Source organism: Cibotium barometz, chromosome 46 (genome assembly GCF_041138505.1).
Source record: "Cibotium barometz isolate CiBa-2024 chromosome 46, ASM4113850v1, whole genome shotgun sequence".
Taxonomy (NCBI): domain Eukaryota; kingdom Viridiplantae; phylum Streptophyta; class Polypodiopsida; order Cyatheales; family Cibotiaceae; genus Cibotium; species Cibotium barometz.
This window is the reverse complement of record NC_141091.1, coordinates 1,442,386-1,463,921: the sequence shown is the minus strand read 5'-3', so window position 1 is coordinate 1,463,921 and position 21,536 is coordinate 1,442,386. Positions and strand designations below refer to the sequence as shown.

The 21,536-nt window shown below is 43.6% G+C and overlaps 2 protein-coding genes across 6 annotated transcripts in view; both read right to left on the bottom strand.

Annotated features, from left to right (window-relative positions):
* LOC147611794 (RING/U-box superfamily protein) overlaps window positions 1-21,536 on the bottom strand; it is a 95,556-nt gene that overhangs the window by 55,524 nt on the left and 18,496 nt on the right. The window lies entirely within an intron of this gene.
* LOC147611795 (uncharacterized) lies at window positions 10,800-12,000 on the bottom strand. The gene is made up of 2 exons (XM_086783631.1): window positions 11,415-12,000; window positions 10,800-11,302 (listed from the first exon to the last, which is right to left on the bottom strand). Exons 1-2 carry the CDS (start codon window positions 11,861-11,863, stop codon window positions 10,897-10,899), a joined length of 855 nt encoding a protein of 284 aa, XP_086639757.1. The 5' UTR covers window positions 11,864-12,000; the 3' UTR covers window positions 10,800-10,896.

The window sequence follows — 21,536 nt, the reverse complement described above, 5'->3', positions numbered from 1 at the left end:
CCGAATAAGCATGTATACCAACACATGTCGTTCCTCACGAGCCTTACAATGATGCACGAGGTCTTTCAACTCCTCGGCGTAGTTGTCAAGACTCTTCTTTCCCATCTCCAGCTTGAACAACCGTCGAAAGTTATCAATCTTGTTTATGGAGACAAACGCAGCCTTAAACACCTTCTGAAAATCAGCCCATTTGTAGGCTTTACAAGGACTCCACTAGGATTCATGCCACTACACCTATAGACAACACCCTTCATACCACATGCTATACCTATTGTACCAATTGCTCTAGCAACAACTACACTATCAACCAATCTAATAGCATTTGCACAAGAATTGGGGAGAGCAATAGCCAAGAGTATAGCACTTGTCATGAGAGATAACGAACGGAGTAGCTCTAGAAAGGCTGCACAGATTACGAAGTTCACGCATGAGTTTAACGGAGGAGAGATCCTAGAAGACATCTCAAAAATTTTGATCAAGTTTGTGAAGCCCTAGAGGCGAGAGGAATGAGCTTGCAAAGACCAACACCTACTAGCATGGTTTTGCTGTCACCAGGAGGTGAAACTTTTTGCAGTTGTTTTCCTTATTTACATTTCTTTATAAATATATATTTTTCTTTTCTTTCTCTTTGGTTGCTGTTGTTTTCCCCCGGGATCTCTTGGAAGGGCTTGGGCCATTGCAAGTCAGAATGGGTCAACCAGTGGGACTTTGGACCAGTGGTTGGCTAAGCCTGAGAACTGCATTGAAAGATGAATGACAGTGTCCAGGACATGGGCACTGAATGAGGGCATAGGCCGGTTTACACTAGTAAGTGGCCGCCACCGAAATGTGAATGTATCTTGAATTCTAAGCAAATTTTGAAGTGACCGTAGTGGTCAAAGATGGTCAGGAGACTAGAAGGAATGCAGATGACATCATCCCTAAAATCTAGGGAACTGCTATTTTCGACAGTGTCGGAATTGAAAAGTGTTCGCGTCAGTTTGTGCAGAATGTCAAAGGGACCAAAAGCTGGCAAAAGACTGTTGTGAGAGTGTGAACCAGTCAGGAGATTTTTAGCTTGGAAGATTGCATGTGGAAAAAGGCTTAAAAATGTGCCAAGTGTCAAATTTATGTGCATTTTCCACATTGGGAAGGGGGAAGTGTGGGATTTTGGGTTGAATGAGGCTCATTTGCAGCCATGATGGTGGATTGTTGCAGGTTAAGAGCTATTGTGGTGCACTCCCTTGCCCTGCAACTCATGTATTGAGGGTTGAGCTTGCTCCCCACAGTCTCTCTCTCTCTCTCTCTCTTGCAGACTATGGTAATGCTCTCATCAGCTAAAATCAGGTACAGTTGTGTGAATTTCATGCTTATATGCAGAGGCTAGTTGCCTCCTTGAACAGGAACCGGTGTAGTTAGTTCCTACACCAAAGCAGGGACGGAAGAGGGTAATAACCTCTTCAATACAACGCTGTTTCAGCACTGTTTAGGTGCTGATTTTGGGCTGTTATGTTACCCGGTTGATGCCAGAATGCAGTAGGACTTTGCTAAAGTCTTCCAGGACAGTACAAGGGTTAATTTGGGCTGAAAACAGAGCTGAAAACAGGTCTGTGCAGAAAATTACAGCAAGCTGAATTGTGATGTTTTGGACTCCATTGGATAGTCTGATGCCTATGGAAGTGAGCCTGTCAGTTGGGACTCATTCTGAGATGTTATGGAACAGTTTTAGTGCAGTTATGCTGGCAAATTTCTCCCAGAATTTGTAAAACTCAGCTGGTGCAAGTAGAGTGCTCTGTTGCACTTGTGCGTTGTATTTTCCAACTTTTTAACAATAAAGAAATACCGCAAGGGGCGCCGGACTTCGGGGCCAATGTGTTGTTGAGCGAGGGAGCGAGGATTCTGTGATTGTGTGTCTGAGTAAGTCCAGGTTATTTGTGAATGAATTACCGCTTTATGTGTCCATAGACCGGTTTTATGGTTCCATTGCCGGGATAGGGTCCTCTTTTCTGCAAGAGCCTGGACACGGATTGGATTGGGTGAACAGGAGACACACATAGTGAGGTACAACTGATTACAAGTGAGAAAGAGTACGGTCTCTTTCTTTGGATACAGGTTCCCTTAAACTTTCAGTTGACAGTATGTCAGACAAAGGGAAAGGCAAGCTCCCTGCCGAAGAGAGTTCCTCTTCTACTCGCAGACAGCGTATAGAGGTGACAGGTGCCCAGGTAACAGCCTCTGCTCGGACGGAGCCAGAGGAAGAACAGGAACAGGAGGATTTGTTTCAAGCACAGCTTCTTAGCATGCTTGGAACTTTTCAGCAGCTAGTTAAGAATCCCAGAATGAAGAAATTTTTGCAGTCACGTACAGGGGATTCCCAGGTTGAAGCATCCCAACATGCAGTAGAGAGGACACAAGAACAGTTGCAAATGAGGGTAGAGCATGTTGAGCAAGCACCTGTGATACTAGCTGATCCAGTGCAACATGTTACCCAGGCACAGGTACAGGTACAGGCATTTAATGGCCAGGGCAGTAATGTGCAAAGGGTCATGCTGACCATTCCTCCATTCCTTGCTTCCCAGTCTGGCTATTTTGGTGGTGGGTCTGTTTTCCAGGCCATGGCTAGGCCGCCCACAGTTTTGCCAGGATTGATGTCAAGAGGGTCACCAGGAATGATGCCTATGGAAGCTGTGAACCCTCTTTATGCCAATATAGGTGTGCAGCCCGGATTTCAAACTTATTTTAGTCCAGCTTTGGGGCCCGCAGCACCTGTCAGTGTGGCTGAATTTTCTCAACCTAGTGGACAAAGAGCAGTAGGGACTGATGCAGAAAAGGTGCAAAAGGATTACAAAGAAGGAGGTCAAGCAGTAAAGTTTGAGACTTTCAGTGGGATGCAGGACAAATTGAAAGCGCTGACTTTTATTCAGCAGTTTGATGCAGCATACACTGGGGGTAACTTTACAGAGTCTTCTAAGGTGCGGAAGGCTACTACTTTCTTGAAAGGTAATGCATTGCAGTGGTGGACCTCACTGTTGATGCAAGGACAAGCACCTGCTACATGGGTTCAGTTTAAGCAGCAGTTCTCTTTTACCTGGCTTACAAATACTTTTGAAGTGGATGTTATGACACCATGGCACAAACTTGATGCAGCCAACTGTGTAAATTTGGAAGAGTATAATAAGAAGTTTTGGGATGCACTCTTGCCAGTAACTTCCTACAGGACAGTGCCATTGTCAGAGAAAATAGAGAAGCATTGCTGTGGTTTGCCCAAAGAAATCAGGGATTATTGCATTAAGACCAATGTTTCTAATATGACTCAGCTCATTGAGAATGCAAACATGGCTAATGCATTGCTACAGGGAGGTTCACGTGGCTTTAAGAACACAGTGAACAAGGAACCTCACGGCAAACAGGAACCAGTTGTGAAGAGGGATTTCCCACCTAGACCATTCTATGGAAAGAAGCCATTTGAGAAGAAGACTTGGTAGTCACAGCCTCAGAAAAGTATTGGTCAAGGCAAAGGACAGAAGAGGCCACTGTATGGCAAGTCATTTGAAGAGAGAAAGGCATTGATGCAAGCTGGAAAATGTTTCATCTGTGAACAGAAAGGGCATATGGCTACAAAATGTCCACAATAGCCAGCAAAAGATGCAAAGGATAAAGAAGGGCCACCCAAGAAGAAGACAATGCCGAGTGCAGGATTGGTACCTGACATGGTTGGTGACCAGCCATGTGATAATGCTACATAAATTGTGCAGAGCATGGGTAAAATCAGAGATGCTACAGTGCTGATTTTCTTTGACCCTGGTGCTCGAGCCAACTTTATTTCACCGGCATTGGCAGCCAAGTTGGGAATTCATGCTGAAGAGATGGGACCAGTTGGACAGGCTGATTTGGCATGCCCTGGGCATTCAGTTCCTGTCACTCCTATACTTGGCAAACTTCGCATGCATATACAGAGTTATGTGGACACAGAGGAGTTTCTTATCATGCCCTTGCAAGGATGTGATGTCCTGTTGGGAATTCCATGGTGTCATAGGAAACATGCAGTGTTGGATGCTTTCAACAGGAAAATCACAATTGTACATAGGGACAAGACTCATGTTCTGGATGTGAAGCTGAAAGGAGAGTCTGTCCCAGTTATTTCTGCTTCTGCCATAACTTCAGTAATGAAAAATCATCTTTCTGCGTACTTGGTTTTTGCAAAGCAAGTGAATGAAGTTGAAACTGATTTGTCTACACTAGACGAAGGTAGAAAAGCTTTCTTGGATAGGTTCAGAGACTGTTTTTCAAAGTCTTTACCAGGAGAGTTACCCCCTGAGAGGCCAGAGGATCATGCCATAGATCTTATTCCAGGGTCTAGTCCGCCCAATAGGCCACCGTACAGGGTTAGCGCAGCCCAACAGAAAGAAATTATGACACAGGTTAATGAGCTGCTAGAGAAAGGACTAATTCAACCTAGTAGTTCTCCGTTTTGTTCACCTGTGTTATTGGTACAGAAGAAAGACGGTTCATGGCGAATGTGCATTGATTACAGGGCCTTGAACAAGAACACGATCAAGAATAGGTTTCCGATTCCGCGCATTGATGACATTCTTGACCGTTTGCAAGGAGCAAAAATGTTCAGCAAGATAGATTTGAAGAGTGGATACCATCAGATTAGAATTAGACCCGAGGATGTGCATAAGACTGCGTTTCGTACTACATTTGGTCTCTATGAATTTCTAGTGATGCCGTTCGGTTTGACTAATGCTCCTGCACTTTTAACAGAATGATGGATAGGATTTTCCGTCCTTATAGAAGCTTTGTTGGCACATTCTTTGATGACATGATAGTCTTTTCAAAGAGTGAAGAGGAGCATAAAGACCATTTGACAGCAGTCTTTTATGAACTGAAGCGGAACAAATTACTGATCAATGGCAAGAAAAGTGAGTTCTTCTTGAAAGAAATTCACTTCCTCGGGCATAGTGTCAAAGGATGGTGTCACAATGGATCCTGCTAAAATTGAAGCAATCGTTTCATGGCCAGATTTACAGACTGTGCATGATGTTCGCAGTTTTCTTGGCCTATGCTCTTACTACCGCAGATTTGTAAGGCATTTTGCAGAGATTGCTTCACCGTTACATGCGCTTGAAAAGAAGGCCATTAAATGGCAATGGACAGATAAAGAGAAATTATAATTTAGATGCCTGAAACAGAAAATGACTACAGATCCTGTGTTGATATTGCCAGATCTGTCTAAGTCATTTGTTGTGCAGTGTGATGCATGTGGGAACAGCATTGGTGCTGTCTTGATGCAGAATGGCCGAGTCGTGGCATATGAGAGTAGAATACTCTCTGACACTGAGAAGAACTATCAGATTTATGAGAAGGAATTGTTAGCTGTGATTCATGCACTTTCCAGTTGGAAGCATTATTTGCTTGGTGCTGATTTCGTTGTACAAACGGATCACCAGACACTTCGTTACTTTCACTTAGGCAAAGTTGTCAAAGAAACACATGCGCTGGGCAAATTTCTTGTCTATGTTTCATTTCCAGATAGTGCATGTGGAAGGCAAGAAGAATGTGGTTGCAGATGCTTTGTCTCGCAAACCACAAGTGTCAGCTGTTGCTATTTCTTATCACCAAGAGTTGGATGATATGAAAGAACAGTATGCCAATGATGAAGATTTTTCCAGAATCTATGAGCAGCTGATGGATAATCAACACCATGATCATTATGTTTTAAAAGACAGCTTTCTCATGATGCATGGAAAGCGCTGTGTGACTAAGCAGCTAAGGCCGAAAGTGATGTTAGAAAGTCATGCTCCACCATATGCTGGACATCGAGGCATTGATGCTACAGTTAAAGCGGTTGAGACTTTCTTTTACTGGCCAGCTTTGAGACGTGATCTTGATGCTTATGTCAGATCTTGCCTAGTATGCCAGAAGGTCAAGTTTGACAGACAGAAGGCACCTGGGTTATTGCAACCACTGCCTATTCCAGAGAGGCCATGGGAAAGTATTGCCATGGACTTCATTTTTGATCTTCCAAGAACAACGACAGGGAATGATGGAATCTGGACTGTTATATGCAGATTCAGCAAGCAGGCACACTTCATTCCTGTTAGAAAGAAGATTAAACCAGAGCACATGGTTAAGATTTTCATGCAGAATATCTTTAAATACCATGGTATGCCACAGTCTATTGTCAGTGACAGAGACCCAAGGATGACTAGCTTGTTTTGGAAAGCATTGTTTGAGAATATGGGCACGACCTTGAAATTCTCATCTTCTTTTCATCCTCAAACTGATGGGCAGTCTGAAGAAACTAACTCTACTGTCTTGGATCTGCTGAAATGTTGTGTGTCAGAACATAAGGCAACTTGGGAGCATTATTTGCCATTAGTAGAGTATGCTTACAACAATACAGTCCATTCCTCTACTGGCAAGGCGTCTTTTGAAATTGTTGAAGGTGGCAAGAAAGTACCTCCCATTCTGCAGACAAAGGATAAGATATTTGGAGCAGATCGGTATGTTGAGGGATGGCAAGAAGCGTATAAGAAGGTCAAATATGCCTTGGAAAAGTCACAAGCTAAGCAAAAAAGAGCTGTTGACATGCATCGTCGAGAGCTCTTGTTTAAAGAGAATGACTGGGTCTTATTGCGCTTTGAAAAGGCACGACTCAGAAAAAGAAAGGGCAAGGAACGTCTGTTTCCTAAGCTGAGCATGCGATATTATGGTCCTTTCCAAGTCTAAGAGAGGATCAGTGATGTGGCATACAGGCTAAAATTGCCAGACACTTGGAAGATCCACAATGCATTCCATGTGAGCCTCTTGAGACCTTTTATTGGCAATGTGCCAGAAGATATAGTGCCAGAGCAACAGCCTGAAGTGGAGAAATTGGATGAAATTCTGGTTCCTGAGCAAATTCTGGCCCATAAAGACAGAAAAGTGAAAGGACAAGTTGCAAGAAGATACTTGGTGAAATTCAAAAATTATTCACCAATGGATGCTAAATGGATGGATGAGGTTGAACTGGCTGATTCACCTCAGTTGATGCAACTTTACAAGGAAGCCTTCCTGTTAGAACCTGCAGTGATTTAATATGCTTTTTGAAGCTGAATTCTAAATGACATGTACATTTGTATTATATATTTGGCACTGTACAGTTTTGACATTTGTTGTCAATGACTTAATCAATGAATGAACTTTCAGTGCTTTGAAGTTGTATCTGTTACGCTTCAAATGAATGATTTACATGTTGTGACACTAATAGTACCAGGAGGTGAAACCTTTTGCATTTGTTTTCCTTATTTACATTTCTTTATAAATATATATTTTTCTTTTCTTTCTCTTTGGTTGCTGTTGTTTTCCCCCGGGATCTCTTGGAAGGGCTTGGGCCATTGCAAGTCAGAATGGGTCAACCAGTGGGACTTTGGACCAGTGGTTGGCTAAGCCTGAGAACTGAACTGAAAGATGAATGACAGTGTCCAGGACATGGGCACTGAATGAGGGCATAGGCCGGTTTACACTAGTAAGTGGCCACCACCGAAATGTGAATGTATCTTGAATTCTAAGCAAATTCTGAAGTGACCGTAGTGGTCAAAGATGGTCAGGAGACCAGAAGGAATGCAGATGACATCATCCCTAAAATCTAGGGAACTGCTATTTTGGGCGGTGTCGGAATTGAAAAGTGTGCGCGTCAGTTTGTGCAGAATGTCAAAGGGACCAAAAGCTGGCAAAAGACTGTTGTGAGAGTGTGAACCAGTCAGGAGATTTTTAGCTTGGAAGATTGCATGTGGAAAAAGGCTTAAAAATGTGCCAAGTGTCAAATTTATGTGCATTTTCCACATTGGGAAGGGGGAAGCGTGGGATTCTGGGCTGAATGAGGCTCATTTGCAGCCATGATGGTGGATTGTTGCAGGTTAAGAGCTATTGTGGTGCACTCCCTTGCCCTGCAACTCATGTATTGAGGGTTGAGCTTGCTCCCCACAGTCTCTCTCTCTCTCTCTCTTGCAGACTATGGTAATGCTCTCATCAGATAAAATCAGGTACAGTTGTGTGAATTTCATGCTTATATGCAGAGGCTAGTTGCCTCCTTGAACTAGCCTCCTTGAACAGGAACCGGTGTAGTTAGTTCCTACACCAAAGCAGGGACAGAAGAGGGTAATAACCTCTTCAATACAACGCTGTTTCAGCACTGTTTAGGTGCTGTTTTTGGGCTGTTATGTTGCCCGGTTGATGCCAGAATGCAGTAGGACTTTGCTAAAGTCTTCCAGGACAGTACAAGGGTTAATTTGGGCTGAAAACAGAGCTGAAAACAGGTCTGTGCAAAAAATTACAGCAAGCTGAATTGTGATGTTTTGGACTCCATTGGGTAGTCTGATGCCTATGGAAGTGAGCCTGTCAGTTGGGACTCATTCTGAGATGTTATGGAACAGTTTTAGTGCAGTTATGCTGGCAAATTTCTCCCAGAATTTGTAAAACTCAGCTGGTGCAAGTAGAGTGCTCTGTTGCACTTGTGCTTTGTATTTTCCAACTTTTTAACAATAAAGAAATACCGCAAGGAGCGCCGGACTTCGGGGCAAATGTGTTGTTGAGCGAGGGAGCGAGGACTCTGTGATTGTGTGTCTGAGTAAGTCCAGGTTATTTGTGAATGAATTACCGCTTTATGTGTCCATAGACCGGTTTTATTTGCCATGATTTTTCTTCTTGCAAGCACACTACAACCAATTCATCAAACATAAGATAATAGGGGTTACCCTCATGAGTTAAAGTGTGGATGTAAAACCCTTTTATGAATCTAGTAAAGCTGTGAGAATAGTAGACACTAATAAAGTATTGAGATAGGCCTCATCAATACATACAAGCTACTCGCTAAGATCTTTAATCCTTGTGAGGAACTTATCCGTTAAATCTCCCTCATTCATATGCTCAAACTCTAATTGTTTGTGCAAAGAGACCACTTGTGTCTTGTTACGCACCTAGAAAAGCATAGCAAGCGCATCCTAAGACTACTTGGCTGTTTTACATAAGTAATTGAGGAATACTACCTCCTCTTCACAGAGAGTGCCACCAATGCATATGCATGTGCATCCCTGTCATCCCACCTAGCTTATTCTGTTATGGGAGATATGGAGGCAGATACCACAATTACATCTAAACTAGTGCCATCATCCAAAGTACTTGTACTATCTTGTGTTGGTGAGATAAAGCATGGAATGTTTACCTTTGGAAGAATCTTGAGAGTTTTCTTCCGAAATAAAAGGTTCCTTGTTGGAATTTTCGCGATTATTAGGTCACTTGGGACACTCAAGCCATTGATGAATGCCTGAATAGATGATACACAATCCACATTTTTGTTGTCCTTGCAAGACGAGGTTTGGGAAACAAACCTATGGTTGGGTGATTGTTCATGACCAGAGTCATATCCCATGTGGCAATCACAGATTAACTCATCCTGTTGGCCAAGTTTTTGGATATTCTACTGCTGATTGGGTCGAGTCTAGGGACCATCGAAAGAAGAGGATTTGAATCCATCACCTGCCGAACGATCACCGTTACCACATTTTGAGACCTTGGAATAAAGCTCCCCATAAACCAAAAGAAATATTAGCTACTCACTCGACATAGCAAAAAGCAACACATAGGTCGACTGGATTGTACTTGAGAACGTCCACACATATCGTGGGATTTAGTGCCTCAATGATGGCATGCAACCCTCTTCTAAGGACAATGTGGAAATCTCCCCTACCAAACTAGCGAACTGGGACGTGTGTGATGTCAATGATTCAATTTGGGTCAAGTGGCGTACACGAAATCGGACTTGAAAATCCTCATTAGGAAGAATGAGCTACTTACAAATTACCCACTCGAACTTTGAACTTTTTCTATGTGGTGATGGTATATAGTCATCGTTGTCATCATGTACGGCTTTCTTGGCGTGGGTGAGCTTCAATGTATCAAAATACAAGCATAGTTTTTGATCCCAAATACGTCTATTCCACTAGCCAAAGTAGGATTCCTAAGATATGACGTCCAATTTTTTAATGTTACTTTCTTAAAAGACAAATAATTTAGTTTTTTTTTTTAAGACGATAAATGACTCAATCATCAAGATCTAAATTTTGAAATATGTTGTCTGAGCCTCGTGCTATGTGCCAACTGCAACCACGGAACTCGACATCTACAGTTGCTAGATCTAAGAGGTGAGCGCGTCCAAAGATTGCTAGATCTACATTTGGGTAATCTGTGTCTAGATCAAGGTCACCACGAAACGTTTCCCTACTGAAACAATTCATTTTGGAATGAAACGTTTCAACACCTGGAGGTGGCCAGTGAAATGATGGACCGAAACGCTTATATACATAAAAACTGAAGGTCGGGGGACCAATTTCAGATTTGGGCTTTCAATTGGAGAGAGAGAGTGCAATTTCCCCCTCCAATGTGGGAGCCCAAATCTGAAATTTCAGATTTGGGCCTTCAAACTTGATTACTATAATAGCGTACAATCAAGAAAACAAAAGTACCAAAATCATATAATTACTATAATAACGTACAATCAAGAAAACAAAAGTACCAAACAGCATTTAAAACTACAAGTCTACTGTCTACAATACATTATTGATTGCATCCATGGACAATGATTTCCTCATACTTAGTCATACATGTAACATTGAAAAAAGCATGCCTCATGACTCATGAGGTCATGTCACATGACCATAATCCATTGAATCATTGACAAGTCACAAGATCAAGATTTCTAAGAACTTAAAGTTTTAACATGATTTAGTGGCAGTGGACATGTACCATTAAATAAGAAATGTAATAATTAACTCGGCATTACAGGAGTCCAAAAAAGAAAGTGCAATACATATTACATCAAAAAAGACCATGACACAAATAAAGTCCTAGGCTCTCCTAGCCTAGTCACTATCATCACTCACACTCACAGAGAGTGGGAGTAAGTCTGGAGGGTAAAGGATCCATCTCTCTAGTCCATCTAGATGAACTGTCTACATCTCCACAGCCTTCTCGACGGACTCCTGCTGCAGATGTCTCTTCAATGGATGCCTCCTCATGAGCATGGGCTGCACGGCGTATGGAGGAGCATGTCTGACGTGTAAATCTCATCATGTCCTCTTGGATGAAGTCGTAGACATCATCCTCGGCTATCCTGGGCTGTAGTTGTGACACATCAACAAGTCTCACATCAATCTTTCTATAATCCACCTGCTTCACTGTCCAACTCACTGCTCCCGTAGTGTCCAAACCTCCAGCTCTCTCCAACACTCGAAGGTTCGCATTGACATAAGCCAACTTATCAAGTTGACTTGTGTTCAATCTGAAATTATGTTTAAAACACGTTAGGAGTTAGAACATTCAACATAGACGTAATGTTGTCTATATTATAAATTTATATAATATGCATATTAGAAATTACAAATAAACTACACCTGTTGCGGTCCTTTGTGTGGATATCACTCATAATGCTCCACAGTCTCTCAGCGCCTGATGAGCTCACGTCTTGCAAAAGACCTTTTAAGGCTAATGTCTGCAATGTGGTGTTCAATCCACCAAACTTTTCCCACCAAGAGACAGGCAACGCCTGATTCTCCGGATCACGTGCAGTCTGGCAGGAGAAGTTACCCCTATTGCCTTTGTACTCTAAGAGGTCTTCCTCAAACTGATTTTGCATGGCCCCATCAAGATAAACCTTCTCAATATACTCATTCCATGCAATCAAAAGAACACGATCAGACCTTTGGCTATCACTTCTCCATGCAAGATGGAGAATGTGTGCAACACAATGGATTGGCCGACGGAACCAAGACCATCTCCTCTCAAAGATGCTCAGCATGAGAGGAATCCTACACATGCGACATGTGATGTCATAAACAAGCATTTCAAATTTTAATCATTATGATTTATTTATGAAACATGATTAAATTATAAATATTGATTCTTGAATCGTCCAAATATATTTAAGTAATACCTATCAGGGCTAATAGTCGTGGACCTTGTGATAGCTCGTCGAAGCCTCTCCATGAACTCGTACAAGAGTCCCATGGTGGCTCCCTCACCATCAGAGAGTCGTAGCATAGACACCACAGGCAATAATGCACACTGTAATCCATCAGCATCTGTCTAGAACTCATTGTCGAAGATAGTGTTTTGGATGCTTATGGTAGCATGCATGGTAGACTCGGGCTACTCGATCCACGCCTGGTCAACTACCTTACGCCGCAGACTTCATAGTTGATTTCGTACGTCGTACGGCTGAAACCGTACATGCCTGCCGTATGGTACGGTACCGTACGGATTCGTATGATACCGTACGAAAAGTTTTTTTTTTTTGGTTGTTGTTGTTGTTGTTGTTGTTGCGTGGAGCAATTTCAGTCTTCTAGAGAGCCATTCATCGCCGTTTGCAGCCTATAGGGAGCTGTTTGTCAGGAGCGTATGCACTTGCCATTGCCATATTAGGGGATCCTTGAGCTCCAATCCCTGCCTTCATGATGATATTCCATTGCCCCCTCATGATGATACCCCACTACCTAGAGAGCCCTTGTTTGATGATGATGGCAACCTACTTAGCGAGAATGATCCCCAGAGTGTCTCGTCCACCTTCGAAGAGTCCTCTTCAGAGAACTCTCTTGATGGACACTCTAGTAGTGATCATGTTGATGATCATGCAGATGTTGGTGATGATGTAGACTTTTGATATGTTATAGCTCTCTAGGCATTGGGCATCTATCTCCTTCTAGCCCATCGATGATGTATTGTAGTATGTAGTATCATGTATGTACGCATGTTGGCGGTCGCCCATGCCATGAGTTTTTGGCCTATCCTTTTGTAGCAATTTTGTACTCTAATGGCATGATGACATTATGTTCATGGTTCTACTATTTTGTAACTTCTTGTCTACAATTTTTAAGTTCAGGAAGTATTTTTTTTTTTAAACGTACTAATATCGTACCGTACCTCAAAAAATTTTAAGGTACCAATTAGTACCGTATTTTATCGTACCGTACCGTATCGTACCTTTCGTACTAACTAACCATGGGGCTCGCAGTGCATCCTTACACTTCACTAGCCTGCACTTTGCGGTATACAAAAGACTTGATTAAGATCATACTTAACTCTAAGCCCTAAGAAAATCAAGGAATTGATATTCAAATAGACTTACCGGCACAAGACAAGGAAGATGTAGCAAAATCTGATTTTCGCTGGCTTTACCAACTCCCATTCGCAGTGGGATCGGAATAAGCCAAGCGCAAATGACTTCCGAGTCACAAAGCTTATTATCTCCTTGGCTTTGTCTACCAAGGAAGCAACCCAACGGATGCGGCCGATGTCCTCCATCATCAAATCCAAGGAGTGTGCAACACATGGTGTTGGACTCTAATATGACACCCATAGACTTGCAATTGCTTGCATTATCTGTGACCACTTGCATGACATTCTGTGGCACAACCTCCTCGATGGCCTCATGTATGTGTCTCCATATTGTTTCTTCTATAGTTGAAAAAAAAACATTATTAGTATTATCCCAGTTACATGAATCTCGAGTCTCGAGAGTTGAAAGTGATTGTTGCGACTTTCATAAAAGAAGCAACTTGTTACTCGTTGCTAGTACTTACAAGTTACAACTTACAACGTACCTGCGATCCGAACTCCGCGGCCAGAGACATCAATCGACCTCAAGAAGGTCATTCCAGTGCAACGAGAGACCAAGATGTTCAACAAATGCCGCTTACGGACATCTTTCCAGCCATCAAAAATTATAGTACATCCATACACGACCCAAGAAGACCTAAGTCCCTCTAATTGATCATGCACCATATCAATCTGTCTAGTCAACCTTGTGGTACAAAGTGCCTCTGCACCTGCCGGAGTAATGGACGCTCCTGCAACTGTTGCAACGAACACGACATTCACAAAGCGTTTGTATGCTCCTGTACGAGCAATGTTGAATGCCAAGTTGCATTGATAGAACAAACGCTCCTCAACAATCTCAACTTGCTTTTTCAAACTTGAAGCCCAACTATCATGCAATGTGTTGGGACGTGATTCTGCATGTGACCTCTTCCGTGGTGCTAGACCCTCTTGTGTGGCAGAAGCCTCTCCCCGAGAAGGCCCACTATGCATAGATGAAACATGAGCATCAATATGAGTGGTGCTAGCACATGGTGTACTCGTGCCTGCACCACCAGTCTCTCTTGTACCTCCCAAACGGAGCAACACTCTGGCTGGCCTCCTCCTCTCGCTGCTCTCCTGGTGCTCCAACATTATGGTCAACCTCCTGTGAAGCACGGTCTAGAAGTCTTGTCTTCTCTCTAAACAATTGCATCAAGCACAGCCTGTGCAATGGGGAACTGAAGACGACCTATAATCGCCATATATCGATTGTGATCCCCGGGACTCCAACACATGCCTTGATGCCTTTGCTGCCATCTCCCCATGCAAGGTCACATCACCAAACATCACTTGCCCACAATAAATGCAGACCGCCTTCCTAGAACTCGAACGGTTGTATTTGTTGATGACAACCATATCGAGCCATGGGTCCCTTGCAGTTGAAGATCTCCCTCTCGCTGAGCCCGAGGCTGCTCCACTCCGAACCATGGTGCAAAAAGAGCTGAAAGTATACACACCAACAGTTCAATAATCAATCAATCAAAATCTGATTTGGGCCTTTTCCAATTTGGACTCAAATCTGAAATTTCAAGATTTTGCCTAAAATTTAGGCATCAATTTGGGGGTCCAAATTGAGATTGCTCAAATTGGACAAAACCCCTAGATTTGGGCATTGAATTGAATGCCCATTTCTGGAATTTCAAAAATGGGCATTCAATTCGATGCCCAAATTTGGGGGTTCTTACAGAAATTGATAAAAATGAGAAAAACACCCAAATTTGGGCATGAATTGAATGCCCAATTCAGAAATTTCAGAAATTTGGGCATTCAATTCAATGCCCAAATTTGGGGGTTCTTGCAAAAATTGATAAAAATGCGGAATACCCCCAAATTTGGGCATGAATTGAATGCCCATTTCTGAAATTTCAGAAATTTGGGCATTCAATTCGATGCCCAAATTTGGGGGTTCTTGCAAAAATTAAAATTTCCCAAATTTGGAAAAATCTCCCCCAAATTTGGGCATCGAATTGAATGCCCATTTCTGAAATTTCAGAAATGGGTATAGAATTTCAATTTTTGCAAAATAGGAAAAGGGTAGAGGGATTAGTTTTTTTTTTTCAATTTTTGAAAAAAAAATAAGAGAGTCAATTCATACACACACACACACACACAGTGTGTCGAATATATATATATATATATATATATATATATATATATATATATATATATAGAGAGAGAGAGAGAGAGAGAGAGAGAGAGAGTGTCAAAGAGAGAGAAGAGAGTCGGAGAGAGAAAGAGCATTGTCGAAGAGAGAGAGAGAGAGAGAGAGAGAGAGAGAGAGAGAGGGGGGGAGGGAGAGACTCGAAGAGAGAGAGAGAGAGAGAGAGAGAGAGAGAGAGAGAGCTACGGTGCTACCTTGCTAGCAGCTGGTAAAAACGCCGAGGAGAGAAGACAAGCAAAGTTGCAAACGTACGGTCAAGCAACGCCCTCAAAAAAGATGCCAAACCTTAATTTTTTCCAATTTTTTTTTCTATGCTACACGTAATGAAACGTTGAACATTTCACGGCACGGATGAAGCGTTTCGCGTTTGAGGCAAAGTGAAACGCGTTTCGCGGTGACCCTGGTCTGGATCTCTTGTTGCCACGCTGGCGAAGGAGGACCATTGTCAAGGTTGGAATCTGAGGCCATGTTTGCAGCGGCAAGAACCAAATTGGAGTGTTGTTGGTGTTGTTGCCGTCCTTGCTGGACAGATCAGGAGAGGTCAATTGGGGTGGAGCTACAATAGACAAACCTCTGGAAAGTATGCCAACATGGGTAAAGAGTTGGGGCTCAGATGGTGGGCTATGGTCAAGTGAGTCCAAGTAAAGGGGCGCTCTATGCCAACGAGCAATGGTCAAGTGATTCTAGGTAATGGAGCCATTCACTTTGTACCCATAAAATGTGATATTACTACTTGCGGTGTGATGTGCCCGAAAAATAAGGGAGCCACAATTGATGCAAGGATCAATGAGCAGAGAAACGACAGCTTGAAGCTAGCATTGAAAGCCCATGCAAACCCACCATAGAGAAAGAACATGACTAAAACTGTGCATAGAGGCGGGTGCAAGCTGTGTGGAAGAGGGGGCAGCTGCTTTTGATGTAGGCTATCTATTTTGCTTCTACACTGATCGTTTTGCCTCTTTTTTTTAATTAGTCAAAGGCAGTGATGTCAGAATGCGCAACGGAAGACTAACGCACGTAGGAGACACATCACCATCGAGCACCACGAACACCCCCAACGGGCACTGCAGCATCCCTCCACCGGGCTCTTCAACTTCCCATGCTTCATGGGATAATCCAAGGCACCTTCTAGCCATAGATCACACGCTCAAAATCGCCAACCTTCCAACACCCTCCCTCGATTCGAGCTCCGCAAGCCACCGAGGCGCGAGGGGGTCACCCAGGACCACACACGCCTAAGCTGCCCAGGACCCCACACGCCCACGCTCTAATACCATGTCAGAATGTGCAACGGAAGACTAACGCACGTAGGAGACGCATCACCATCGAGCACCACGAACACCCCCAACAGGCACTGCAGCATCCCTCCACCGGGCTCCCATCTCCCAGTGAGCTGCCTCCCAAAACACCGACCGAAGGAGATGACTATGACAAGGTGCCACTCTAGCCTATATATGGCTCTTCAACTTCCCATGCTTCCACTTATGGGATAATCCGAGGCACCTTCTAGCCATAGATCACAAGCTCGAAATCGCCAACCTTCCAACACCCTCCCTCAATTCGAGCTCCGCAAGCCACCGAGGCCAAGGGGGTCGCCTAGGACCACACACGCTCGGGCTTTGATACCATGTCAGAATGCGCAGTGGAAGACTAACGCACGTAGGAGACGCATCACCACCGAGCACCACGAACACCCCCAACGGGCACTGCAGCATCCCTCCACCGGGCTTCCATCTCCCGGTGAGCTGCCTCCCAAAACACCGGCCGGAGAAGATGACTATGACAAGGTGCCACTCTAGCCTATATATGGCTCTTCAACTTCCCATGCTTCCACTTATGGGATAATCCAAGGCACCTTCTAGCCATAGATCACAAGCTCAAAATCGCCAACCTTCCAACAAGTGAGGCTATGACCTCTGGGAAAAAAAACACATCCACACACACACACACACACATTGATTTAATGGGCTCGCCATGTTTTTGAAGTGAACACCCGATTTGATGGGGCTGATCGAGGCTGGACACCCTTAGCATGAGATCGCCCACATGTGAGCTGAATATGGAAACCTAATTGAAACCAATTAGGGGCTCATTGGAAGTGCGCTTTAAAAGTTTTGCGTATGTAAAGAGTCATATCGCTTCTTTGTGTGTTATTTGTCACCATTTGGTCCCTTCACCAAATGTCTTGACCAATGTTTCACACATTGAGCGGAACCAAGGTGTGAACAAGGATTTTCAACAGAAGAAAACAAGAGCATTTTTACTAGCATGTTTTGGCCTGAAAAGATAGCCATACAGCAAAAACAGCATGGGATTTTATTCATGAAAGTGACTTACAATATTTATAAGCCGGTGTGTTCACATATCATTAAAGACGGGCTGGACATATTATTATTTTGGACATGGAAAGGTGGACAGAAGGAGGCGCCTAGATGAAACTTGGGCATCAAGCCAGGAAAAGCATAAAAGCTGATATTTTTGGGCTAAAACTTGGAGTACAAGCCAAGGAAAGCATAAAGTTGATATTTTTGGGCTAAGACTTGGAGTACAAGCCAAGAAAAGCATAAAATTGATATTTTTGGCCAAGTTCACCTATTCTGGGCAAAAAGGTAAAAGTGCTGCAAATATAGCTTGTCAATTTCATCAAAGAGGTGGGTGTTTCTCCTTTTTGATCATGTGCATCCCACTAGACAGCTCTCTCTCTCTCTCTCCCCTCTGCTAGCCGATTGCAGATTTTCTCCCTCTTCTCTCCTACGCTGGCCGTACAGCAGATTCTGGACTGTTTTCAGCTAGCCGACTTGCTCCAAATATGCTACAAGGCTGGTCGACTGCCTCCATAGAAGCTGACAGGGCTGGCCGATGGCAGTCTTCTCTCTCCTCTCTTGCGCTGGCCGTACAAAGGCAGTTCTCAGCCGTTGTTTTTGCTCTCAAATCTTGCCGTACAGTGGGCTGAGATTGAGGACTTTTCGTGGACTGTTTTGGATGAATTTGGAACAGGTTTGAAGCTCTCTTCTGGGTCTGATTTGGGGCCCAGTTTTCGGGCTGATTTGGCACGGAGTTCAAGGCAGCTTTTGGCTCTGTGCTAGGCTGATTTAGGGATGGATTATGAGCTGATTTTTTTGGGGACTGTTTTGGGACAGTTTTGGACAGCTCCTAGAGATGTTTGTATCTTGGCACTGGATAGTTTATCTAGGCAAGGATGCTTTGTGGGAAAATCCGGTGATGTATGCACCTGCACCTTGGTATCTTGTAAAAGCTTCTGTGTGAATAAAGTTGTTCCTACAAGGGGCCAGCCGTTCCGGCTCAGTGCGGTGTATTTATGTTGTATATTGTTCTTCCGCTGTGTCTTCATGCTGTGTTCGGTACCTAAAGTGTTGGTCGATTGTTATTTTTCATACGAGGTCTTCTACTTGTGACATTATTTCTACCACTCCAAAAGGTGTCGCTTGTAGAGAAGGGTGGCGATTTAGGCACAAAACACGTCGTTTCATACCAAGCACGAAGAAAAATCAGCCTATAGAACTATCTTGAGTAGCCCGAGCTAAACAATTGCTTGCACAAGTACTGTTCAGGTCTTTTTGCTTTCCTCTTCTTCTTTTTTTGGCTCAAGTCTACTTCATAAGGGCTTTATTCGGTAAAATTAGAGTCTTCCATCTCCATACATATAGTACAAATTTGAATTTTATATGCCTTCATGTGACATCTCACCAATAGGTACACCCTAACAACAACCAAGGTGCATGGCAAACAGGTAAAATGCGCAAGACAGGCGGGCACACGCCACGTGGTAGTAGGCATGCTGACATGGCAAGTCGTGAACAAGCGGACGTGTTTATGATGGCTGGCCAACAGTAACCATGTGAATGTATACATGAGTAGCAAAATCAGCATAATCATATGCATTCCTCAACAATCAGCCTATAGCGTGTCTCTTTGCAATGCAGGCTAGTAAAGGATATATAGGCAATGTGTGGGCTGAGAACTGATGTCTTCATTCTCAATTATCTTTTGTACTTAAAGTACAGTAGTAGCAAAACTTACTTGCACATAATACAGATCATAGTTTAGGATTCTTGTGTGTGCTATATGTGTGATTCCACCGCACTCATTTCTATCTGTAAAAACTCTAGCCACATAGGCACAAGTGTTCTTCAGTTAGTATCAAAACCTAATGCACCTACAATTTTTTTATTTTCTAGCATCCATGTGCGTTGACTGCTTGGATAGAGTAGAGCCCCTACGTTCCAAGAGTGCACAAGTCCGAGTTTGGGAAAGGCATTATTTGGGTTCTTTCCGGTGTACTAGAGTGCTCCTTATCCTAGCCACCCTTTCTCAGAGTGAAGGGTTGCAACCCTCACCATCCTTCTCTTGTTTGTCATTGTTTCTAGCTACTTTTGTATGGTACCCCAACCATTTGTTGCTCCAAATTTGGTGTCTACCCAAGCTCGTGCTTCTCTGCAAGGCCACAAGGATTTGGAGGACGAAGTGGAGAAACTTTACAGAGGAGAGTTAATCACTCCTTTAGATGCAAGCAAGGATGTAGGTCACGAGCTTCACTCTTGGTCCGACCATCATCATTTAACATATGCGTAGTCAACATGAGAGACGTTGTTGGCGTCTGCGACGACTATCTCCTTCGCAAAGTCCCACCGGATTCTCCGGACAAGTGCTACTCACCTTCACCGGCTCGACACCGGAGGACATGGTTTGTCAAGTTCTTCCTCCATGCCACGTGAGGAACGAACTCGGTTATTGAAGCTTTAGAAGCCTCCAAGTTCAATAGGAAGATGAACAAAGAAGTCGTCGTTGAGATATCGAGCTCGTCTAGTGAGGCGGTGGCCACTCATGACCCGCCTGGGGGATAGGCCCCACACTTACACCACTGGCATGGTTGGTGAGATCATGGGAGATATGCGGCCAGTGGGATGACAGGCTGTGTGACAGCCATTCTAGAGACTGGCATAGTTATAGCGCCAGCTCATTTAGTAGGGTTCACACTATAGAGAACCCGTGTATGTATTTGGTTGAGTACCTTTCATATTGTGTGTACTCTTATTCTTGTATATGGTGTGTTGTGTGTTGAGTAGAGAAGAATAAGATTTCAGCCTCTCACCTTGTGTGTTCTCTATTAGGGTTTTGTGAGTGTGTGTGTGCTTGCAAGAGCTCAAGCTCTCTTCCCCCCTGCATCTTTTCATGGTATCAGAGCCTGGTTCGTGCTAAGGGCTGAGCTGCAAGCAAGAGAACCACAAGAAGCGGTACGAGGGTAAGAGCTTCAACTACTCTTCCCTATTGTGTTGGTGACTACACAAAAACGCGTTTCGGGCGCGTCTGGACCTCCGTTTTTCAGAAAGCAGGTGATTTCGAGCACTGCGGGTAAGTCATCGATTCTCTGCAGAACTCTGTTTTAAGAACTGCATGAAGACAGATTGACTGTGCAGACACTGTGGGTGCTGCAAAGAGGTCTACAGTTGCCATTGGGTGTATGTATGCACATTGAAGTCACTGGTTGTGACATTTGAGAGTACTACAATACCGCTGCAGAAAATACAGCATTTGTGCAGGAAAAACCAGAGTGCAGTTTCTGGTAAAATTGTGTGTTTGGCAAGATGTCTAATGATGGCATAACACAGATTGTGGCTGAGAAGCTGGATAAGAATAACTTCCATGCTTGGAGGTTCAGGTTGACGAATTTCCTGATGGGAAAAGGCTTATTGGGACTACATAGAAGGTGAGCATGAAGAGACACCGGAGATACCGGATATAAATCCAACTGCTGCAGATGTGAAAGAGTTTAAAGACTGGAACCAAGGAGCCAGGAAGGTTATGTATTAGCTCTCCATTAGTATACAGGACACCATGATTGGGCACATTCAGGATGCCAAGTCCCCCAAGGAGGCGTGGGACACCTTGGTAAAGCTCTATGAAACAAATACCAAGGCACGTAAGATACAGTTGAAGAATGAACTTCATACTGTGGAGAAAAAGAGCATGTCTGTGAATGACTATGCATTGAAGATAAAGGGTATTGTGGAATCCCTTGCATCTATTGGTGTGTCAGTAGATAATGATGATAAGGTGGAAGTCTGTCTACGTGGTCTCGGGCCACAATACAAGGCGTTCAAGACGTCCATTCAGACTCGAAAAAACATTTCCAACTTTACAGATTTGGTGTCTATGCTGATTATCGAAGAGAAGAGCTTGGGTGAAGACCAACAATCTT